Source organism: Poecilia reticulata, chromosome 18 (genome assembly GCF_904066995.2).
Source record: "Poecilia reticulata chromosome 18, P_reticulata-male-v2, whole genome shotgun sequence".
Taxonomy (NCBI): domain Eukaryota; kingdom Metazoa; phylum Chordata; class Actinopteri; order Cyprinodontiformes; family Poeciliidae; genus Poecilia; species Poecilia reticulata.
The window spans coordinates 21362540-21384191 of NC_088847.1; the positions used below are offsets into that span (position 1 = coordinate 21362540).

Below are 21652 nucleotides of genomic sequence, written 5' to 3' on the forward strand. Positions count from 1 at the left end.
TGTGCAATTGTCCTAACTATCTAAAATTACATTAAAATACACAGTACATGGCACTAAAAATAGTCCAAAAATACAAGATGTTAAAAAATAATCTTTTTAAGTCCTTTACACATTTTTTTTATCTAGCTACAATCTCTCATCTGTTCTGCTTTGTGATCATTTTCAGGTCAAATTTTTACCTGAAGAAACTCAGAAAATTGACCTTATCAGCCCATGGAACATAACACAGTTTCCCACTTCCTCTCAGTCCCTTTCGATTTGTAGTTAAGTTTCATTTTCTCTCAGCCCAGCCACATTCATTTCTTGGTAAACCAGTGATCATGACTCCACCCACCTTGATAAAAGGAGCAGCTGAAGCATTACTCCTCTATTTGCAAGAGAATTTGGTTCTCTGCTTTCACCTTGTTTCTGTAGACTTTCCATTAAAAACTTTAAGAAGGAAGTCTTTAATAGGTAAGTCATTTTCCTTTATATGAACACAGCTTCATTTTCATCAAACTACAGCTCAGTGTACCTCATGGTGTACTACCCTAATTGCATGTTTTCTTTTTACTGTTATTTCACTAGAAGTAGGAGCGTTCTGTAAGTGGTGTGAGGTGTTGATGAATGTTTGTACAACAATGGCAAACTTGGAGGAGGAAGAGGTAAGAAATTGATGTGAGCTAAATGGTGTTTATATAATTTTATGTGGTATTTTTCTGTAACACCAGTGGTTTTTGTGGTCATTTTATGTGAAGGAATAATTTTGATTGCAACTCCTAGTTTATAATTTCCTAAAATAAACAGTTGGGTACAGTAAACTTAACCATATGACCACAAAAATGTTCATGTCAGAGTCTGTTCACTCACTAACTAAAGCAAACAACAAAACTATTATGGAGCCTTTCAGGACATTTACCTTTGAAGTAAAATAATGACAGAGAGAATGAGTCATTTAAGCTGAAAGATGTAAATTTAAGAACCAATTTAGGCCAGAAAAATGCATCTAACTGCAAAAAATACATTGTGGCCTGTGATGTACTTGATTATTTCAGTGATTTATTTTTCTTTTTGAACTTTGCCCACTCAGATATAGCAAATCTGGAAAATATGATTTGGATTCAAATCCCTTTTTCATGTATGTAAATGTCTTAATCCAAACCATAGTTTGACTATGGAAACCTTGAAGTTATCCTGTTTTACTATGTATACATTGATTGTAGCTCAACACTGTGTTCAGCCACACTTCTTGGGTTGGGGAGTTAAGTTTCTTTTTCTCACAGATCATCTATTCATGTTCTTACCACAGGAAATGAAACTGTGTTACTGCATCATATGAAGGAGGGGCTGGGTTCATGTTTGACAAAAGAGTCTAAAGGTTGTGTTACTGGCAGGTTGTTGTTAATGATTCAATATTTTCTTATTTAAATTGCAGTTCTTTGATGCATCAGGTATCTTTACTGAACCAGAGGGAGGCTCCACTGTGTCACTGCAGACTGATGGTATGTATACATTTGTTTTAAAACTGTGGCCTTCAGTCATTTAGTTATTTTTGCAATACTCATAAATCACAAATATTTCCTTCTTTTCTGCCAGATGCTTCTCCACCTGTAGCTATTCACTGTGTTGGGACCAACATAGTTTCTTTTGGTTTAGCACCAGTTGTTCCACCAGTTAGGTATAAATTTCTAATAGATTACACCAGTGACACACACTCAGGGACCATGGAGACCAGAGACTGCAGCACTGTTGATGTTGTGGGACTCAACCCTGGGACAGAGTACACCTTCAACATCACAAGGATTGCAGAAAAAGAGGAAATAGCTACTCTGTCTGTAATTACAGGTATGTTTGAGTTGGAAATGAGTTGGGACACAGTGAATAATTGATCCTATATGTAAATAAACATGATAAATAGTTGCTAATGTTAATATTATAACAGTCAAAGCAGAAGAAAGTATCTATAAATATTGCGCATTTTAAATAAATTTTATAAAAGTGCAAAATGCAGTGAGATATCTTTTATTTCTTGTAAAATATGCATTTGCTTATGTTTGTTCAACAGAGGCTGTTCCTCCCATGGCTATACAAGTCTCAGATATCAGCAATGAGTCGCTCTCTCTCCAGTGGGAAAAAGCCTCTGGAGAAGTGGAGTCTTTCATTGTTGCCTGCTGCAGTGATGGTGAACTTGTGCAAGAGTTAGAAACAGAGACAAACAGTGTGACGTTCAACAACCTGAGGCCTGGGGTTAGTTACTCCCTCCATGTTTCAACACAACTAAGGAAAGGAACAATCAGCAAGTCAGCTGTAATATCAGCCAAAACAAGTGAGTAAAAGCAATGTATGAATTATAGATAACCATAGATGAATACAAATAAAAGTGAACTTCTGGTATGACATACATTAGTTCACTTTTATCTGTACCTATGCTCATTTCACACTAAATAAAAGTATAGTAGTTCTGACTGCAGTCTTCACGCTACAAAAACTAAGTATAATGCATGCTTTTGGGATTCTTGTGTGATTATCCAAAACAAAGAAGTGATTATGAAGTACAATTTTTTTTTACAACTACAGCTGCATCTTGGCAATTCAGTCACACATTCCAGTTGATCTTAGTTATTGAACTGTACAATATGGTCGGCTAATTTTTCAAAGTAGTTTGAAACTTTCAGCATTGACTCCTCCTGGACGACCATGTAGCAACAACAAAAACAGTTTGTGTGGCTGACGTTATTGCAAACCCTCATACCGAGCATGCATGTAGGAACAGTAGAAAGGAAAAACTCTCCTTTAACAGGAAGAAACCTCTAGCAGAATTTGCCGCAAACCAACTAGGGCTTTAAGAAGACAGACCAGAATTCACTGAAAAGAAACAGATGAACTGATGTAGGATTATTTTTAATGTTCATGAAAGTAAAAAGTTAATAGTTGGAGAGGAAAAATATTTTGTTTATGCCAGCATTATCTCAGCCGATGACCTCCTCCAGGAAGTAACCACAGCCAAATGAAACACCAGACCAGGTGTGGCTTTTATGGAGAGAAAAATAACTAAGTGAAAACAAAAAGTTAACAGTTGGAGAGTAGTAGAAGATGAAACTGAGAAAGTGTTAATTTTTTCTTCCAGTACCCTAAACTACAGAATTAGCTCAGGATATCTTAAGTCAGTCTACCTACACTATCTTGCCAAAAGTATTGTCTCAACCCTTGACCCACATACAAGCTTAAGTGAGCTCCCATTCCTAATCCATAGGGTTCAATATGACCTTGGGTTACCCATTGCACCGAGAAAAGTCTAAACTTTTCTGGTAAGGCTATCCACAAGGATTAGAAGTGTGTTTATCGTGATTTTTAATCATTCCTCCAGACGTGCATTTGTGAGGTCAAACACTGATGATGGATGAGAAGGCTTGGGTCTTAGTCTCCACTCTAATTCATCCCAAAGGTGTTCTATTGGGTTAAGGTCAGGACTCTGTGCAGGCCAGTCAAGTTCATCCACACCAGACTGCCATCCATGTCTTTATGGACCTTGCTTTGTGCACTGGTGAACAGACATGTTGGAAAAGGAAGGGACCAACTTCAAACTGTTCCCACAAAGTTGGGAGCATGGAATTATCCAAAAAGTATGCTGGTATATCAGAGTATACGAATATTCTCTGGCAGGCTGAAACATTCAGAGTTCCTTTCACTGGAACTAAGGGGCAAAACCCAGGTCCTGAAAAATAACCCAACACCATAATCACCCCTCCACCAAACTTTACACCAGTACAACTACTTCGTTACTGTACTTAAGTACAATTTTCGTGTATCTGTACTTTACTTAAGTAGATTTAATAATGTATACTTTCTACTTTTACTCCACTACATTTTACAGTAAGTATCTGTACTTTCTACTTCACTACATTTTTACAAAACTGCCGCATTACTCGTTACATCCAAGTCGCATTGCTCTTTTTTTTCCGTTAAAATGTGAAGTTCAGGGACTTAAGATGGCGCCGTAAAATCCAAGCAGTAACGTGACTTAAGTGTTTGTTGACACCCATCGCTTCCCCCTTTACTCGCACGCGGAGCTCCAGACATGCCCAGTAGTTTCCTCTGAGCGGGAGGAGATGTCTGTCTAATCGTCAGTAATATAATAGCGCTGCATAAATCAGAAGATATGGTGACATGTAAAATCAGCAGCGCTTCGCTTTCACAGACGGTGGGGACTTTGTCCAACTTTTAGCGTCACTTCGAAGGAAAGCTTAAAGAAAGGTAAGCTCCGTGGACGTGATGCTACCAAAGCTAGCTGTACAGAGACACAAATCTTGCATCTGCGATGAAAAAAAGTTGTCACTCATGCGCTGAATTATTGTGTGGGACAACGCTGTGACCAAAGTCTGCATTGATATGACATTCAGGAACGATTCGATTCTTCTGGACGGATCTTTACTGATTAAATTTATTTCAGCTCTATGTATTTAATATCTAGGTGTTTTATGGGAATGTGGATCTTTCAGATCAATTTGAGAAGCAATTTTTATAGGTAAACGTAATTTTTTTGTGTCACGTAGCTGGTATTGGGTAGGTGGTCTTGACTACAACTCTGCTACAGCTACTTGGTTCCATGTCCTCCCCTGTCCACCCTTTCTGTTGGATTTCTTTCAAAATAAAAGCCCTTGCTGGTAAAAAAAAGGTGAAGTTCATACTATGTAAGGACAGGAGACAAGATGTTTCCATCCCTGAAATTATGATGCATAGAATCACATATCAAAGTCTAAACTATGTTACAGAGTAAACACAATAAAAACATGCTTCATCTGTGCCATTTTTCATTAAAATGGCACATTTATAATGTATTAAAATTAAATACAATCGGTTCACTTAATGATATTAGCGATTAGGTATTATTCAGCAAGTACTTTTACTTTTAATACTTAAGTATTTTTAAAAGCCAGTACTTTTTACTTTTACTTAAGTACAAATGTTAATGTGGTAGTTTTACTTTTACTTGAGTACATTTTTGTCTGTGTATTTGTACTTTTACTTAAGTACATTTTTGAGTACTTTCTCCACCACTGCTTTACACTTGGCACAATGCAGTCAGATAAGTACCATTGTTCGAGCAACCGCCAAACCCAGACTTGTCCATCAGATTGCCAGATGGAGAAGTGCAATTTGTCACTCCAGAGAACGCGCCTCCACTGCTTTAGAGTTCAGTGGCGGCATGCTTTACACCACTGCATCCGATGTATGGATGCAGTGGTGTATTCACAATATACATAACCACCTTGGAAACCCATTGCATGAAATTCTCTGTGCACTATTCTTGAGCTAATTTGAAGACCACATGAAGTTTGCAGGTCTGTAGTGATTGACAATGCAGTAAGTTGGCGACCTCTTCGGACTACGTGTTTCAGCATCTGCTAACCCCATCCTGTCAGTTTACGTGGCCTACCACTTCATGGCTGAGTTGCTGTCGTTCCCAAACACTTCCATTTTCTAATAATATAGCTGACAGTTGACTGTGGAATATTTAGGGGCGAGAAAATTTCACAACTGGATTTCTTGCACGGGTGGCATCCTATCACAGTTCAATGCTAGACTTCATCGAACTCATGAGTGACCCAATCTTTCACAAATGCTTATAAAAACAGTCTGCATGCCTAGGTGCTTAATTTTATAGGCACTGAGGCATGCTTCAATGCTTTATAAGCACCAAGGCATGTTTCTGTAGCATCTTTGTAAAAAATATGCTGCAATATATCAAGGTAAATGGTTAATGAATAACAATGTCAAATGGGCTAATTTCTCCAAAGATAAAGTACGACTCATGAAGGAGTAGACAGAGACTGAAAATTTGCAGTTGTTGGTGCCTTGTATGTATGTACATATTTACAACACAGTGGAAAAAACATCCAAATGGCCATATAAAAATGCGCAAGAAAAAAACTAAACAAAAACGGAAAAAACAAAACACAAAGAATCAATCCCAGAGTTCCACAATTAATGAACCCACACCCTTCAGTTCATCAACCCCAAGCTGGGGTTGGTTTGGGTCCCAAGAAAAGTTACTCAAAGTGCTTTGTTCAGTGCAGGTCCTGCTGACAAAAATCATTTCCAAGTGGGGCTCAAAATTGTTCACTGGCTGCAAGGAGCCTCCTACCAGCCTGGCAGTTGAACATAATCTTCAGGCACTACAAGTGTAATCCCTCCTTTAGGCTTTAGGTTTGGACTTCAGCTCGGCATCAACCTGGCCTGAATAAAACGGGACCATTTCCTCAATAAATATAGAATCAAAACATTCTAGTGTGCACATAAATTCAATGAGTGGCACTTTTTTGCACTATAAATAGCTCCAACAATCATTTTCAATCAAAAAGCATATTCAATAAATAGAGTTCAATATAAATTACATCCATGAAAAATCCAACAGATATGCACCATATAAATTAGTTAACATGAAATGTAAAAACAGCAATCTAAACGAGTGCTCAATCAACATTTAAGGCACTTTATTGTTCTCCAATTGTCTGTTCAAAGTTACTATGGGCGTCTGGATTGACAGTAATTTAGCCACTACACAAACAGTGACATCAGCTAACATTAAGTCACACACAGAAACACTCACCAATTCCGCAGTTCATATCTCATACAAACGGGGGTTTTTCACCTCATCTCAACTCTGCTCATGGTAGTAGGCTCCTATGAGCATCGTACAGAATTAAGAAGAAAACATGACACAACACTTAACTGACCTGCAGCTTTGCTCCTTCCAACCGCGTCCTACTCTTTTATATTTCCCCACTCCAGCTAGTATACCTAGCAGATAGGCTGCAGTGGCACATGTAACCCTAATACTCAACAGCGATTGGCTGTCCAGTAGTCTCGCGAGAACTGCTGACATTATATTAAAACTATCGCGAGATTTTAGAAATGAAGGAGCCAAATAGTGGAAAAACCAAAGAATGAGAGAATGGAAGTTAAAATTTAAACAGTACATTACATTTAAACGTTACATTTCCATGGCCATATACTGGCCCAAACACGAAGCACTATGCCTTATCGGTTTATCAGCACCCTTTTGTTTCATAGCTGTTATGTAGTTGTTGTCTGGTGGTTGGATCTGGCCTGGTCACAATTTTATGTTGCATTAGACTACATTAGACATTAGACAAAGTCAGTTGGGCACTTTACAGACACATCTGTAGATTTGTGAAAACAGTCTCTGTCATCTGCGTAGTTCTAAACTATGAAATGTTATGTTTACAGAAACAAAATTGGAGAACCTGCTGGTGGATCTAGGACTGGAGGATTACATGACAAAAAAGCTTTCACTCAGCAAGATACTTCAAATTGAAGGAAAGACCATCACTGATCATCTTGTTAAGTGTAAATCAGAACTTCCATGGTACTTTCTAAAAAAACTGATGATGGTTAATGTGACTTCAAGGAATGTAAAATGTACGTCTGAAAGCCAATCTGTTTGTCATGATGCAAATCATACAATATTAGATCTTTCAGACCTTGTCAGCACTACAAATGCAAGTGAAATACTCAACCCTCTTGATTTAATCACTGCTCTCTTCCTGTGTTCTGATGGTTTTGTTCATCAAGAATTAGCTCTAAAAATGTCCATGTGTCAGTTCTCTGTTCCTCTGCTGCTTCCTAACTGTGATACACAGCAGTGCACCCTCATGCTGTGGGCCATGAGAGACATTGTTAAGAAGTACAGACCTCCAGCTCTTGCAGAATCAAAAGGTTTCATAGAAGAAAGAATAGTTCTTTCTGAACTTCCAATGATATCATTTGTGAGATTGGGTGAGTGCTCTCTGTCCAAATCAGAGATCCTCAATAAACTTCTGAGTAACTCTCAGCAATACCATGACACCTTTGTTCACCACAACATGGAGTGTGGAGATGTTCAGAGAAGAATATCCAATGGACTGACTGAAATGACCTGGTACCTTCCCTGTGGAAACAAAAACATGGACATCTTCAGTGAACCAGTTGCTATAGCTAACCTTCGTGGAGACATTGCTTCACATGAAACACAATTCTCCTTTTTGTGTCAGACATCTGCTGCAGTTTTTGTTTTCTTTGATGACCCTACATTGAGTTTCAGGCTACTTTCACAACAAAACTTCAAGGCACAGATATTCCTGGTTGGTAATCATCAGAGCAAAACATTTAGTCTAAATGCTTTGGAAAAAGTAGCCACTGACTTATGCTTGACAAACAGCAACATTATTTTGAAGACTAGGTCCATGAATGATGCAGATTTTGTCAAAAGTCTGAGGAAGACAGTTTGTTGTGTGGTTGAGAGGTCCAACACAAATACACTTGAGCAGATGGCTGACGTTGCCCATGAGCTAGGAATCATGGTTGATGAGGACTCTTCAGAGTGCCAGGCTGGAAAACAAAATGCAGATGCCATCATTGCAGAAATACAAGACACTCTTCAATACAAAGAAGATCAGCTTCCCCTTCAAGGCCAAATATGGAAGGAACTGACAAGTGTAGAGAAGGAAGAATTTCGCCTTCAAAAGGTTGGGTCACAAAACGTTGAAAATTACAAAAGTGATCTTCAGGAGCAAATAAAAGAACTGCGGAAAAAACAGAATTCTTATGATATATCAAGAGCAATGACATGCTTTATCAATGCAATATCCAGCCCAGGAACAGAGAGGCGCTTTTTTCTGAAATGGCTAAGAATGAACCTCGACAACCTGTCACGTATAAAGCTTTCTGGACTCAGGGACCTCTACAAGGAAAAATGCAAGGATTCTGAGAACAAAGAAGAGATCAAAGAAATTGACCAACAACTTTCCAGCAGCTCACTGGGAGTTGAGCACTTCTTCCGTGAAATGGGTCAGATCTACGAAGCTTCTCTTTCTCTTCCAGAAACAGATCCATCACGTCAACAACTACAACATCTGCCCAAACTCTGTGCTCAGTTGTTGCTGGATGGATTTCCTCTTGAGCTTATAGATGGAGATGCTTCCAACATTCCTCTCAGATGGGTGAGTGATGTTCTCTCTCAGCTCAATGACTTGGTGTCTCCAAAGAACAAGATCCTGGTCATCACAGTTCTTGGAGTTCAGAGCACAGGGAAGTCCACTCTCCTTAACACCATGTTTGGAGTCCAGTTTGCAGTCAGCAGTGGTCGATGCACTAGAGGTGCCTTCATGCTGCTCATTAAAGTCAATGAAGACTTCAAGAAAGTTCTAAACTGTGACTTCATGGTGATCATCGACACTGAAGGCTTAAAGTCACCAGAGCTAGCACAGCTGGACAACAGCTATGAGCATGACAATGAGCTGGCAACATTTGTTGTTGGTCTGAGTGACATCACCATTATCAATATTGCCATGGAGAATTCAACAGAGATGAAAGACATCCTGCAGATAGTGGTGCATGCTTTCCTCAGGATGAAGGAGGTCGGCAAAAAGCCTCAATGTCAGTTTGTTCACCAGAATGTTTCTGATGTTTCAGCCCATGAGAAGAACCTGAGAGACAGGAAGCTGCTGTTAGAACAGCTGAATGAGATGACCCAGGCAGCAGCTAAGATGGAGAAGAAAGAGGAGAACAAGAGCTTCACTGATGTGATGGAGTATAATCCAGACACAGGGAACTGCTACATCCCTGGACTCTGGAATGGAAACCCACCAATGGCTCCAGTAAATGCAGGATACAGTGAGGCTGTCTATGAACTCAAGAAAAACATCATCCAACAGCTGGGAAAGTGTGGGTCAACTTCTAATAACCTCTTGGAGTTCAGAGAGTGGATGACAAGCCTGTGGAACGCAGTAAAACATGAAAACTTCATCTTCAGCTTCAGAAACAGCCTGGTGGCTGATGCTTACATGAGACTCTGCACAGAGTACAACCAATGGGAGTGGGAGTTCAAAAAAGAAATGTACAACTGGGTCACCAATGCAGAAACAAGGATTTCCAATTTTGGTACAGTTGCTGCAACATCTGAATCATCTGATGTAGGGGAATTCATAGCTCTGCTGAAAAGTGAGGCAGAAATCGAGCTGTCTAAATGGGAAACAACTCTCCTTGCCAACCTTGGTCAGTATTTCAAGAAAACAGAAGGTCATGTTTATCTGGTCGAAGGATACAGAGAGGAATTTTCAAACAGTGTAAAGTGCCTTCGACGAGAAATTGAAAATTCAGTGTTTAACCAGCTAACAGCAGCAGCTGACCTCAAGCAAGGGATGAAAGAGCTGAATAAAATCAAGGAAAATCATACAAAAGAAATTGAAAAAGCAGTGTGCCTATTAATTGATGAGTGTCGAAATAAAAAACTTAATATGGCAGACAAGGAGTTGAACAAAGAATTTGATAAGATGTGGAAAAGTACTTTAGAGAAGCTGTCCTTTTCTGAACAGAAGAACACAGATGTCTTTACAAGCGTTTCACGTTGTCTCAGAGTGAACATGTCCCACAGGGGAAGTCTTGCATCGCAATTACTAAGTCAAAAGGATCTGAAAAAGTGTGGCTTGGAAACCTTTAAATACACTGCTGACGGAGCCTTGAAAAAAATTATACATACAGTTAGTAAATTTTTTAACATTGAAGACCATGTGATGGCTGTACAGAAAATGTCTGACAACATTATAGAGACTTGCACTCAATTTGTTAGTGAAAAAACTGAAAGAAACAACAAATATCATGACACATACATTCAAGAGATTCTACATATTATTGATAAAAGTCTTCAGAACAACAAAGACATAAAAACTGACACTGAGTTTGAGGTGTCTCTGAAACAACACATCTGCGGCTTTGCAGCCAGAGACTTTCAGAAAATGCATGAAGATTTCATACAGAAAAATGATCCTTACATATGTCTGAAGAAAACCAAGGAAAAGTTTCGAGCAGATTTCAAAGACGTCTTCCATGAACGAGACCAATGCCAAAAGAAAGCTGAAGAATTCACCAACCAGTGTCTGAAACCTGCTGTTGAAGACTTTGTCTACAGAAAGATGGGTCCTGATATCGTTGATGAAATGCTGACAAGAGAAGAGTTCAGCACACGAATGTCCTTCCAATATTCAACTTTGCAAGATTTGCTTTCAAACCAAAACATTGATGACTTCCTGAGCTACAGATCCTCTTATGAAATTTATGTTAAGAAAAGAATACTTAAACAGATAAAAACGCAGTTTTCCAGCTGCTCTGCAACACAAAAGATTGAGGAAAGACACCTGAAGTCCAGTGTCACCAGCATCATTGATGCCATCAATGCCGCAAAATCAAAAAACTGCAGAGACCTCAAAACATTTGTTGAAGATCTCTGCAAAGAACTTGGGGATAAATTGGTCATTTCCCAGGATGCTCTTGGTGCCTTCATGGTCCTGAACAACGCTGACCAGGAACAGTTTGCTCACTGGCTCTCATCCTCTGTCGAGGGAATGGCAAAATGTCTTCAAGAGGAGTTGAAAGAAATACCATTTGATCAAAAACTGAAAAAACTCAATTTGAAACCCCAAAATGAGCTTTTTGCCAGAGTGATTGGTTGTGGCCGACAGTGTCCATTCTGTGCCGTACCATGTGAAGCAGGAGGAAAAGCCCACACTGAACACTTTGCGTCACTCCACCGACCACAAGGTTTTGGTAAGTTTAGGTGGGATTCATCAAGAAAGCTTGTCATAGACATTTGCTCGTCTCTTGTTATCAGTGACAAACAGTTTCGCTGCAGTGCAACAAACAATGAATGGCATCCTTACAAAAATTACAAGGAAATTTTTCCATTCTGGAAAATCTCTCCAGATGTAAGCCTTCAAGCGTCAGACTACTGGAAATATGTAATGACAAAGTACAACAATGATCTTGCTAAAGCATATAATGCACTGCCAGCTGACATCCCTTCAGTTTGGAGAAATATCACTGAAATCCAGGCGAAAACAAGCCTTGAAGATTCATTTAAAATAAAGTAAAGACATTTTTATGGTCCTTGGAACTGGGCACTTCTTGCAGTTATATTTCCCCAAGCACTCCTCTAAGACCCAACATTTTTCTAATGCAGAGTCCAGACCCCTTTCTGGTTCGTAATATCATGTGGTGCATTTCTGGAGCCTAAACACTAAAATACTATTTCATTTTGTCCCCTCAGATGACTATGAATTGACAAATATTTGACCTGTTAACTATTTTAGACTGATCTCTCTACAATGTAATACAGAAAACATTCAACCAGTTAAAAATGTTCTACAATGTTCCTTCACAAATTTGGATTCTGAGCCTTTTCTTTTATTACATCTGGTTTCGAGGAACGTGTTAGGGTCCTCATGTTTTCAAATATAAATGTTCATAATTATAATGTAGAATGAAGTGTTTGTTGATTTACCAAACTTTTAATGTGGGTCTGCAGAAACATGTTGGTTTAGATAATATATATAGAGAGAAACCAACTGCAATTTAGTACTAATTTTAAATCTTTGTATTTTTTCAGTTCAATACAAACTAGGGTCAAATCAAAACATTTAATTTGAATATAACGTGTGCTGTGATCAAATTTGCACATATATATAAATTGTATGACCATATAAAAGTTGTAATAACATTGCATATATAAAGAAACAGAATCTGACTTTATTTTAATTTTTAACTGTCTGATCTAGTAAACTATATGATGTAACCAAACATTTAAATGATCATCACTGTTTTGAAAGTTTATGTCTTCATCGTGGGATATAATGCTGAAAGATGTAAAAAATTCACTGTGTAAAAATCTGTTGTCTTGTTTTCCTTCTGATTAAAATGTTTTAACAAGGGAAACTATTAACATTTCTACTTGTGAATTTTGAAGCTGTTTAGTTATTTAGCTAAAACTGCTTCGCATGACGGAGAGTGTCTCATTAGAACACAACCCAACATGTCATATTTGTAGAATTTGCCTTGATAATTTTTGTTCTTTCACTTTTATATTACAGTCCCTTCTTTGTTTCTCATATTGACATTAAAATGTATGAAGACAATTGCAAAGCTGAAGTAATACAATAAACAAACCCAGTAAAGAGTGTGGAGATTTGTCCGTTCTCCATGCTGAGTTCTTGATGTATGAGGTTAAAGAAGTCAGTGAGTTGAATTCATGAATTCCATTTATTAATACCAAAATACAGCTACCTTAATGACCTGCCACCTTTAACAGGCTACAGACAAAAATAGCATCCCAGAAAAGTTTCCCATTCCTTTGTCTCTCTGAGCTACGCCCCAAAGAGGGCGTTACCTAGTGTGTCATCGCTTACCCCAGATCTTATTTGCATTTCCTAATGTCATTTCTTTAAGCTTTAGCTTAGCAACTAGCTAACAGAGATAGAAGGAAAACACGGAATTATTTATTCTCAAGAGTTATTAGGCTGAGAGATAAATTATTTACAAAGGTGTTGATGCTCTTGCTGTACTTGAAGGAGGAAGTTGTCAAATGGAGACAGAGACATGCCATCTAAACCTCATCTTTAGGTTGACAAATAGAAATGAGTAATTTACTTATATTTCAAGACTGGAGACAAAAGTGTAATTTGCAGACTGCTAGGTGAAACAGGTGAAAAGGTGTAAGATTTAAAAAGTGAAGCAAGTTGTAAAAAAAAAAAAAAAAAGATGGCGCAGAATAAAATACTTAAGATGTGGATGGAAACAGTGAAGAGCATTTCTTTCTCTGAAAAATGTATCTTTATCAGCAGCATTTCTCTGAAATAACGAGGCGTCATCATTTCAGAGCAAATCTGTGAGTCCTGCAGGTGAACTGCTGGGTGTAAAATGAATGGAGAATTATAAGAGGATTTTTAAATAGTCAAATAATACAATAAAATGTAGTATTCACTGTTTTCCTAGGAAAACTAAATTAAGTTTTTGTCATGATTTAAGCCAAATTATTCTTCCTTTGTTTGGTATCCTGACATATTTTGAAATTGTCCCAGAGTTGAATTATGTTTTATAGCAGAATAAAGACACACAGACTGCAGTCTGGCTATGAATGTCTTTAATGTTTCCCAGATCAGAATCACAGCATACAGTGTATAATAACTTCTAAAGTAACAGAAATATCATCACCTCATTTATTTATATGATTTCACTTTCCTTTTTTAATCTTTTTTATTTTCCATTATTTAACAGATTTGTTCATCTCAAGTCTTGGGTTTCTGAATTCAACATAGAATATAAAATGTAAGACAACAGGTGCAGATTATATGGAGACCCAGTTTGCATCACTTTTATTTGTTGGATAATGTGATTTGATGCCCATCTGAACTGATTAAAGGTCCAATCTGATATTGTGGTCATTTTCTCATCAACCTTTCTTCTGCATCACATCACTATAGGAGGATTTTTAATTACAACAAACCAACAATGAGAGAAATCAAAACGTTGGACCACCTCTGTGATCTCATGAGGCATCTGATGGTGTTAAAGCCCTAACATGTTGTACAACACATAAATCAGCAGCTACATGAAACACCGCTACATGATGTTATATTTCATAGAGTGAATTTGTTTGAGTTCGGATCAAATTAATGAAAAAATGTCAAACGTATAGGTGCTGTCTGACTTTAAAGTCGTAGTAATTCAGTAGTTAAAAGGGTTGTGATTATGAATAGAATATTTAACAATGAAAAAAAATGTAATAAAAAAACTCAAGCAAAGAATTCAGACTTGGATTATTTTGTCATATTTGGATGTTATTTGGGTCTTTGTTGTTTGAGGCCTTTAGTAAAATTCTGCTACAGAAACTTTCCTGATTCAGGCTGAATCACGATGCTACAGCATATCTACATAATGATGATCTGTCAAAAGTTTAAAAACTAAATATGTTCCTGTTGATTATGAGTGAATTTGCATTTTCTTCCTTTGATTTGTTTTAATTTGCACCTGTTGTCTTTTGTTGTCACCAAATAAGCATATCATTCATCCACCCAAAAAAAAAACAAAGAAAAAAAAACAAGAAACTTAATATTTACAAATATTTCCTCTGTTTGATTCTTACACTTAAAAATGTACAGTTTTGATCCTGATCCAGATGTTGTGTATCTCCATCGATCCTCCCACCAGGACTGTTTGTCTCCAGTTCCTCTGGACTGAATGAAATCCGCCACAATGGCGCCCTCTAGTGCTGACATAGAAAACAAACCACCACATCCAGGCTAAGCGTTTTCCTCCCAGCTGCTGCGTTCAGATCGACTCCACAACCTGCTACCACCTCCTTTGTCCACAGGAGTACAAAAGAGTTCATATTTTGACAGATTAGCAGGTCAATAGGTCCCCCTGGCTAACATTTCAGACAGAAAGACCGCAGAGTCTCTGAATGTTTTTATCTTCTTTTGATCAGTTTGTTTTCTCTTCTGGTTCAAATTTCAACATTTAAGGCTGTGCGAGTTTTTCTTCGTCCTCCTCTTGGCCACAGCACGTCCGTTTATCCTGTTGGCTCCTGATCTGCAGATTTTGTCCAGTCGTGTGATTTTGCATTGTGCACATTTCCCGTTCAGTAGTTTATAAAATCTCAGCTGCTGGGCGTATGAACCCGTTTCCAGCCCTCCCCGACCGCCAGGCAGTAAGAAAAGGAAAAAATAAAAACAAGCTAAAGCTAGCGCATGTTCAAAGACAGCAACGGTGACACCTGTCGGCCATGTTAGCTACCATGTGTTCCTGTTCTGCTAACGGACCCATAATGCATGTTTGACATCTTCATCTTGAAAAGCAGAGCTGCAAAATGATATAGTCCTAAACTAACAGAAGGAGAACAATTAGAAACAACAGACATCTACTGTGTTACCTTTACCCTGTTGAGAAACTCCTTCATCTTTGCAGCTCTGCGTTAAAACCTGCTAAGTATCCTCAGTGTGCTTGAAGCTACACCGGATAATCAGTGGAGATTACTGAATTTAATATGGGTGTCAAAAATATCTAGAAAAGGGGGAAATATGGAAGATAACAAGGTGAGATGAGTTAACTTGCCTATCTGCCTCGACTAAAAAGCGGTTCTGATATAATTTGTGTAGTTTAATACGTCCACTTCATAGACACAGATCAATTGAATGCATAATTAACAGAATATCTCTTTTTTTTTCATTGTTAAAAATAAAATACATTTGTGAACCCAAAGAACTGACAGAAAGCAGCTAATGTTGGAATCTCAGGTTGAGCTAATGCGTAATTTACCATTAATAAAAATATGTGATGAGTTTTGTTGCTTTAACTGGTGGAGTATCTGTGACTTGCAGCAATTTCCTATTTTTAATGAATTTGTGGGGGAATTTTATGAGCTGAGAAATATTTAATTTCATTTGGGAAAACGTGCGTTGACAGGTTCTTCGTCCTTTTTCCATGTTGCCTCTCTTGAAAAATAATTCATGCATAGATCCCCATTGAGAAAACCCCCTTATATTCTTTCTCCTTTGTACACATTTATATAGAACTATATATAATATCATTTCTCTATATCTATATTGTCAGCAAAAATCTTTCCACATTAAAACACTTGAACAACAACAAAAATAAACAAGATGAGTGGAAGGAAACCACAATCAAAGGCCAGTTTGGCACTTGGTCATGAGAACATACAGCCTGTGTTACCAGACAGGGATTAAAATTCATCTCAACCTTGATCAGAAAGCAAAACCACATTTGGCACGAACCGTATTGGTAGACTGAAATGACGTTACTTCTGACATCTCAGTACGTTGTTGCTCCTTGAAGCAAAGAAGCACCCTACGGAGGGGAGAAGTCAAATGAGCCGTAAATAAGACACAGATGTAGAAAAGAAACGAATAAGAAACTTCACACGACACTCTAGAAGACAGTAAAAGCTGACACCAAAGTAAAAAAGAGAGAACATCAAAGGTCCAAAAGCGTTTTTGTCCCTTTGAAAATTTCTTTAGACTGGAAACTGTGCACCCTCCTGGAAAAAGGTATGTCTGAAAGATCGACGTCGCCTCCGAGCTGATCATCTGCTCCAACGCAGTTCATTTTAGTTCGTTGTGTCTCCTGCTAAGCTGTACAGCACATGATGGAGGAGGTGGAGTTCCTTTTTGAGAAACAAGAGAATGTAAGAACAGAACGAAGGCCCTCAACCACAGGCCTCCCTTCTATATTGGTAGGAGATCCAGGACTCCCTGTCTTTAGGTGGTGCTGGGTGGGCCAGTCCCTACTATACCCTGGTGGTGGAGTGGGGGTGTGGCAGGGTGTTGTTGTGGCCGGTGGAGGGGAAGGTGTTGAAGGCATGAAGAGGCTGCATGCTGGTGATGGTGCTTGGGATCATAGTGATGGTGTTGGGCGTCATCAGCGGTACATCGTCCGGAGCCCGGCGCAGCGCCAGCGTGTAGTCGGGCGGGCAGGTGGGTCGCAGGATGTCATGTGGTCGAAGAGGCTCCAGGTCGTGGTGAGCGTCGTGCTCAGAGTGCTTCATCTGCAGGGACATGATTTCCTCCTCCTGGCTGTGAGCGAGGTCGTTGGAGGGTACGCCGCGCTGAGGAGACAGTCGGTGCCGTCGCATCTCGTGGCGCTTGTCGCGTTTGTAGTAAAGGGCTGCGAATGCCAGGATGTTGAGGAACAGAAGAGAGGCTCCCACAGCGACCGTGACACTCAGCTCTGTGGAGTAGTCACGGGTGTCTCCAGGAAAGAGGTCCTGGATTGGACGGTCCGAGCCCTCGGTTTCAGGATCGGAGGTGAAGGTTGAGTAGGGGTGGGGAGTGGTTCGAGGACCTGGAGTCCTTGGCCTGGGTCTGTAGGTGTCCGGGCCTGGACCAGGGCCAGATGGCGATCGGGTTGTGGTCGGGAAGATGCCATTGATGGTATGAAGATGGGGGACAAGTTCCAGCCAGAAAGCCACCTTATTGGCTCTATAGTTGTCCCTAACTCGAGGTTTTAAGCCGATATGGAGATACTGCTTGTCCTTTGGGTTGAACTTTGTCCAGATGACCTCTTCAAAGCGGTTGGGTTTGGTGTGAATGAACTTGGTGTCCTGAGGGACGGGGAGGTTGGGGTCGCTGATGGAAAACGAAAAGAGAATCGTTGATTAATGTGACAAAGCATTGATAATGTTTTGGAAAAACACCATGGACGCTTCAATAAAGGTCCATTTACGTATCAATAACTACTGACTTAGACAGAGTTAAAATATGTCAGATTAAAATGAAACCTACCCAGTTTTGGCAAAGTTAGTCCAGTAAGTCATGACCACAGCGCTCAGCATCACGTCATTCTTCGAGAAGTTGCACGGGAACAGGTCTGTGGCGCCGATCATCGGCACGCCGAACACGTACGGGATCTCGTCTCCGTGAGCGGCATCGGCCCATTCGGGTCGCGTCTCCGTCTGACAGTGGTGGTAAAACGTGTAGAAATAAACAGGCGACTGGAACTCAGCGTGAAGTTTGGCAGTGGCCACAGCTGGCGCCACCCACTGGTGGTCTGTGAACAAAGCTAAGAGAGTCTTTCTTCTCATGTCACCATTGTCCCTGTCTGCCCAGTCTGTGTACATGAACTTTATGGTTTCTCTCAGGATGTCTTTGCCTGCAAGAAAACAGGAGATAAAGGATTAAGAAATGTGACCGGGAAGGTTGAGGTAGATAGAAACTACCGTGTTTCCCCGAAAGTAAGACAGTGTCTTTTTTTCTTTTTATCCCCAAAAGCCCCACTATGTCTTACTTTCGGGGTATGTCTTATATTGGAAAAAAATTGTCGAATTTTTAGTTTTAACCATAAAATTAACATTTATTAACAACCTGAACAGTATTGTATTCACTACAAAACAGTTTTATAAAAGGAAGTGCAGGGGACGGCGCGGTGACATATGGAGAGGGGGACGGTGCGGATGTGGGCAGGAAGCGGCGCGCAGCTAGATGAGAGGGAGGCAATACCTACAATACCCCCATGTTTCCCCGAAAGTAAGACTACTTTCGGGGTACCGGGATACGGCTTATATTAGCCGACCCCCCTGAAACCCCTGATACGTTTTACAATCGGGGGTGTCTTACTATCGGGGAAACACGGTATCTGCATTTTAATGAGGTAAGATGTAGGGCTTTGTAAAAGTATATATTGAATATTCTGACTCGTTGATGCCAGCAGACAGAAACATGCACACCAGATTATTATGATTTCTGTTGTTTTTTTTTAAATTAACAACCAATGTCCCTCCATTTCACAATCATAAATCACTCTTTGTTGGACCATCACATGAAATTTTTCTAAAATGCATTGAAGTTTGTGGCTGTAATGTGGCAAAATTAAAAAAACCACTAGGATTGCAAATCGTGTTTCAAGGCGGCGTATGTTAAAAGGCGAGACAGAGTGAGCAGAATTTGCCTTTCAGATCCCACAATGACTGACGAGAACTTGAGAAGGAGCTGCATTATTCAAGCGTGTGTATTTGGACTGCGGCTTGCTGCGAGGGGTTTGCAGGCTGAGCTGCTGGGAACAACAGCTCTGTGATTGGGAGGCGGCGGCTGCCTGGGGGCTGATGAGCGACAGCATTAGTGCCCACAGAGCCCCAAAGGCCAAAGCACAGACCCACCGCGGTGAAAGATAATCTCCATGATAGGCGATCTCATTAGTATGCTTGTCTTGGCTGGTTCACTCCACCAAACTCGCTTTTTGTTCCTTCTCATTTTCTTGCTCACATATTGTTTTAAAGATGCACACTTCAATGGGGGGGCTGTGATTCTGAGGTGCTTGATGTGTTTTCATGTTCAAGAATAGATCTCTGAAGGCGTTTATGTAAAACAGGATCATGCGGAGAGATTTCAAACACCGACAGATGTTCGGGGTCGAGGTTCCTCACCTTCAGGATATCCGTAGAGGTTGTCCACAAAGTTAGAGATGGTGTAGTCGAACGCTGCAGCTGAGATGCCATCGTTGTCCTCGCTGTCGTCCACAAACTTCAGTCCTTCTCCCTGGTTCACACCTATGAGGATGTCATAGTTGAGGAACTCCCCCTGGTGGCACAAAGGGGGGATTGCAAGGTTTGTAAACACATTTAGATGAGTCCTGAACCAAGAGCCATTATTAGAGGTGCTGCAAAGATTTTTTTGCTCTCAAATTTCTCTTTCAATGCAGATTAATTTTACATTTTAATTATTGTGAAAAAAAGATAAGCAAACTGTAACACCTTCCAGACATCCACCATCAGCAGGTGAGTGAACATGAAAACAGTTTTTCAGCTTTGTCCTGTTACATGTTTAAAGTATCTTATTCTATATTAATGTGTTATTTAATTATTTTACCTTCCTCCTTCAACAAGGATTTCTCGACAATAATTTGTCCCAGAAATCATTGTTATTACCGATATTATTGTAGATTTGAGACAATTTTTAAGAAACATGCTGATAATGACATAATAATTCAAGTTTGGTCTCTCAAAGAACAATAAACTTTAATTTAATAAATAACACTAACTGGAATATATTTAAATATCCAAAATAAAACACAACAAATTAAAAAGCAATAGAGTAAAAGGAAATAAAACACACACAAATCAGAAGCCAGAAATAAAAATGTTTTTGATGTTTCTGAAATTGCCCTTCAAAACTTAGTAATCATCAGACTGGACATCATCTATTTTTATTTTCTTATGCCCTTCATTGCTTATTGCCACAGGCTGACCACCGTCCACCTCTAGAAGCAGTTTTACAAGCCGAGTTATTTTCCTTTCAGTAACATGTTGCTTCTCACCAGCTGCTGAGTGTCACAGCCTGACCTGTACCTGTGAGGAAAGGTCACATCCACACCTCACTGCGACTTCTCTACTTCCTCCAGAGCCACTCAGACAATTATGAGGTCACCATCTGACCTCACCTGCTGCATCAGGATCTCCGGGTCGTCCGGCACCACGTCTCCGTCCACCACAGGGCCGAAGGCGATGTGGTAGCGGGCCGGCTGGATGTCCTGGTCCACCAGCTCCCTGAAGGTCTTCCGCCTCAGGCAGTCCACCAGGTCGGCGGTCTCTGAGTAGGTGCAGCCCACCTTCCTGGCCAGGTTCTTGGTGTATTTCAGGGGCTGGTAGTTGACGGACCAGCTGGAGATGGCCGTGCCGCTCTGAGCAATGGCCCTGTGGAACAGACCTAATGGACGAGATTGAAAAAGGACATTTATATTCTGCCTTATTGAAGGTTTTGCACTGTATTCTTTGCTAGTGATTTTCAATATTCTCTGAAGACATAACAGAAAATCTGACAGATTTCCATCGTAAAGCAGCTAAGGACACTGAGGTAGCAGTGGGAACAAGCTCTTCCGATAAGTCAGAAGATCCATTTTAACTTTCTTTTCTCTCCTTGCCTTATTTCTACACCTCCCTCCTTCCCTCCTTCAGTCTCTCCCTCCGTCTCCTGAGTTCTGCCCATCCTGAGCCGTTGAAGCCAGTCAAGTGGCTCGTTAAGGGGGCCGCCTGCCTCTCTCTCGTTTCCTCTCTGGCTCTCTCCTTTCTCCTTTCCCTCTCCTCTCCAGGGCTGAAGATTGGCCAGTTAATTATTAAGCAGAGCTGCAGAGTCTCCTTTCCCTCAGAGATCAATTATAGTAAGAAGTAGCAGGGAAACAGCTACACCTACATGCATATCTGCACCAGGAGTGGCAGAGAGAGAGCAGGGAGACGGCTATATTTTATTAGTCCTTAAGATTGGACTCGCTTCTGCTACTTTATTTGGCATCTTGTCTTTTCTTGTTTTTCATATCACATCGTTCTTTATCACCTGGG

At 39.9% G+C, this 21652-nt stretch overlaps 2 protein-coding genes across 4 annotated transcripts in view; one reads left to right on the forward strand and one right to left on the reverse strand.

Annotated features, from left to right (window-relative positions):
• Positions 1-152: 152 nt before the first annotated feature.
• LOC103480576 (interferon-induced very large GTPase 1-like) lies at positions 153-12993 on the forward strand. Its single transcript, XM_081599666.1, has 6 exons — positions 153-453; positions 568-644; positions 1415-1481; positions 1576-1824; positions 2045-2305; positions 7231-12993. The coding sequence occupies exons 1-6, from the start codon at positions 321-323 to the stop codon at positions 11904-11906; spliced, it is 5463 nt and encodes a 1820-aa protein (XP_081455792.1). The 5' UTR covers positions 153-320; the 3' UTR covers positions 11907-12993.
• Positions 12994-13936: 943 nt separating this feature from the next.
• Positions 13937-21652, reverse strand: part of nlgn2a (neuroligin 2a) — a 249000-nt gene continuing 241284 nt past the window's right edge. For all 3 annotated transcript variants that reach the window (XM_008435581.3, XM_008435578.3, XM_008435579.3), the window contains 4 exons: positions 20758-21023; positions 19745-19898; positions 18108-18474; positions 13937-17951 (listed from right to left, as the gene is read on the reverse strand). In XM_008435581.3, the coding sequence (XP_008433803.1) occupies positions 17114-17951; positions 18108-18474; positions 19745-19898; positions 20758-21023 (1625 nt within the window). In that variant the 3' untranslated portion in view covers positions 13937-17113. The remainder of the gene's footprint in view (positions 17952-18107; positions 18475-19744; positions 19899-20757; positions 21024-21652) is intronic.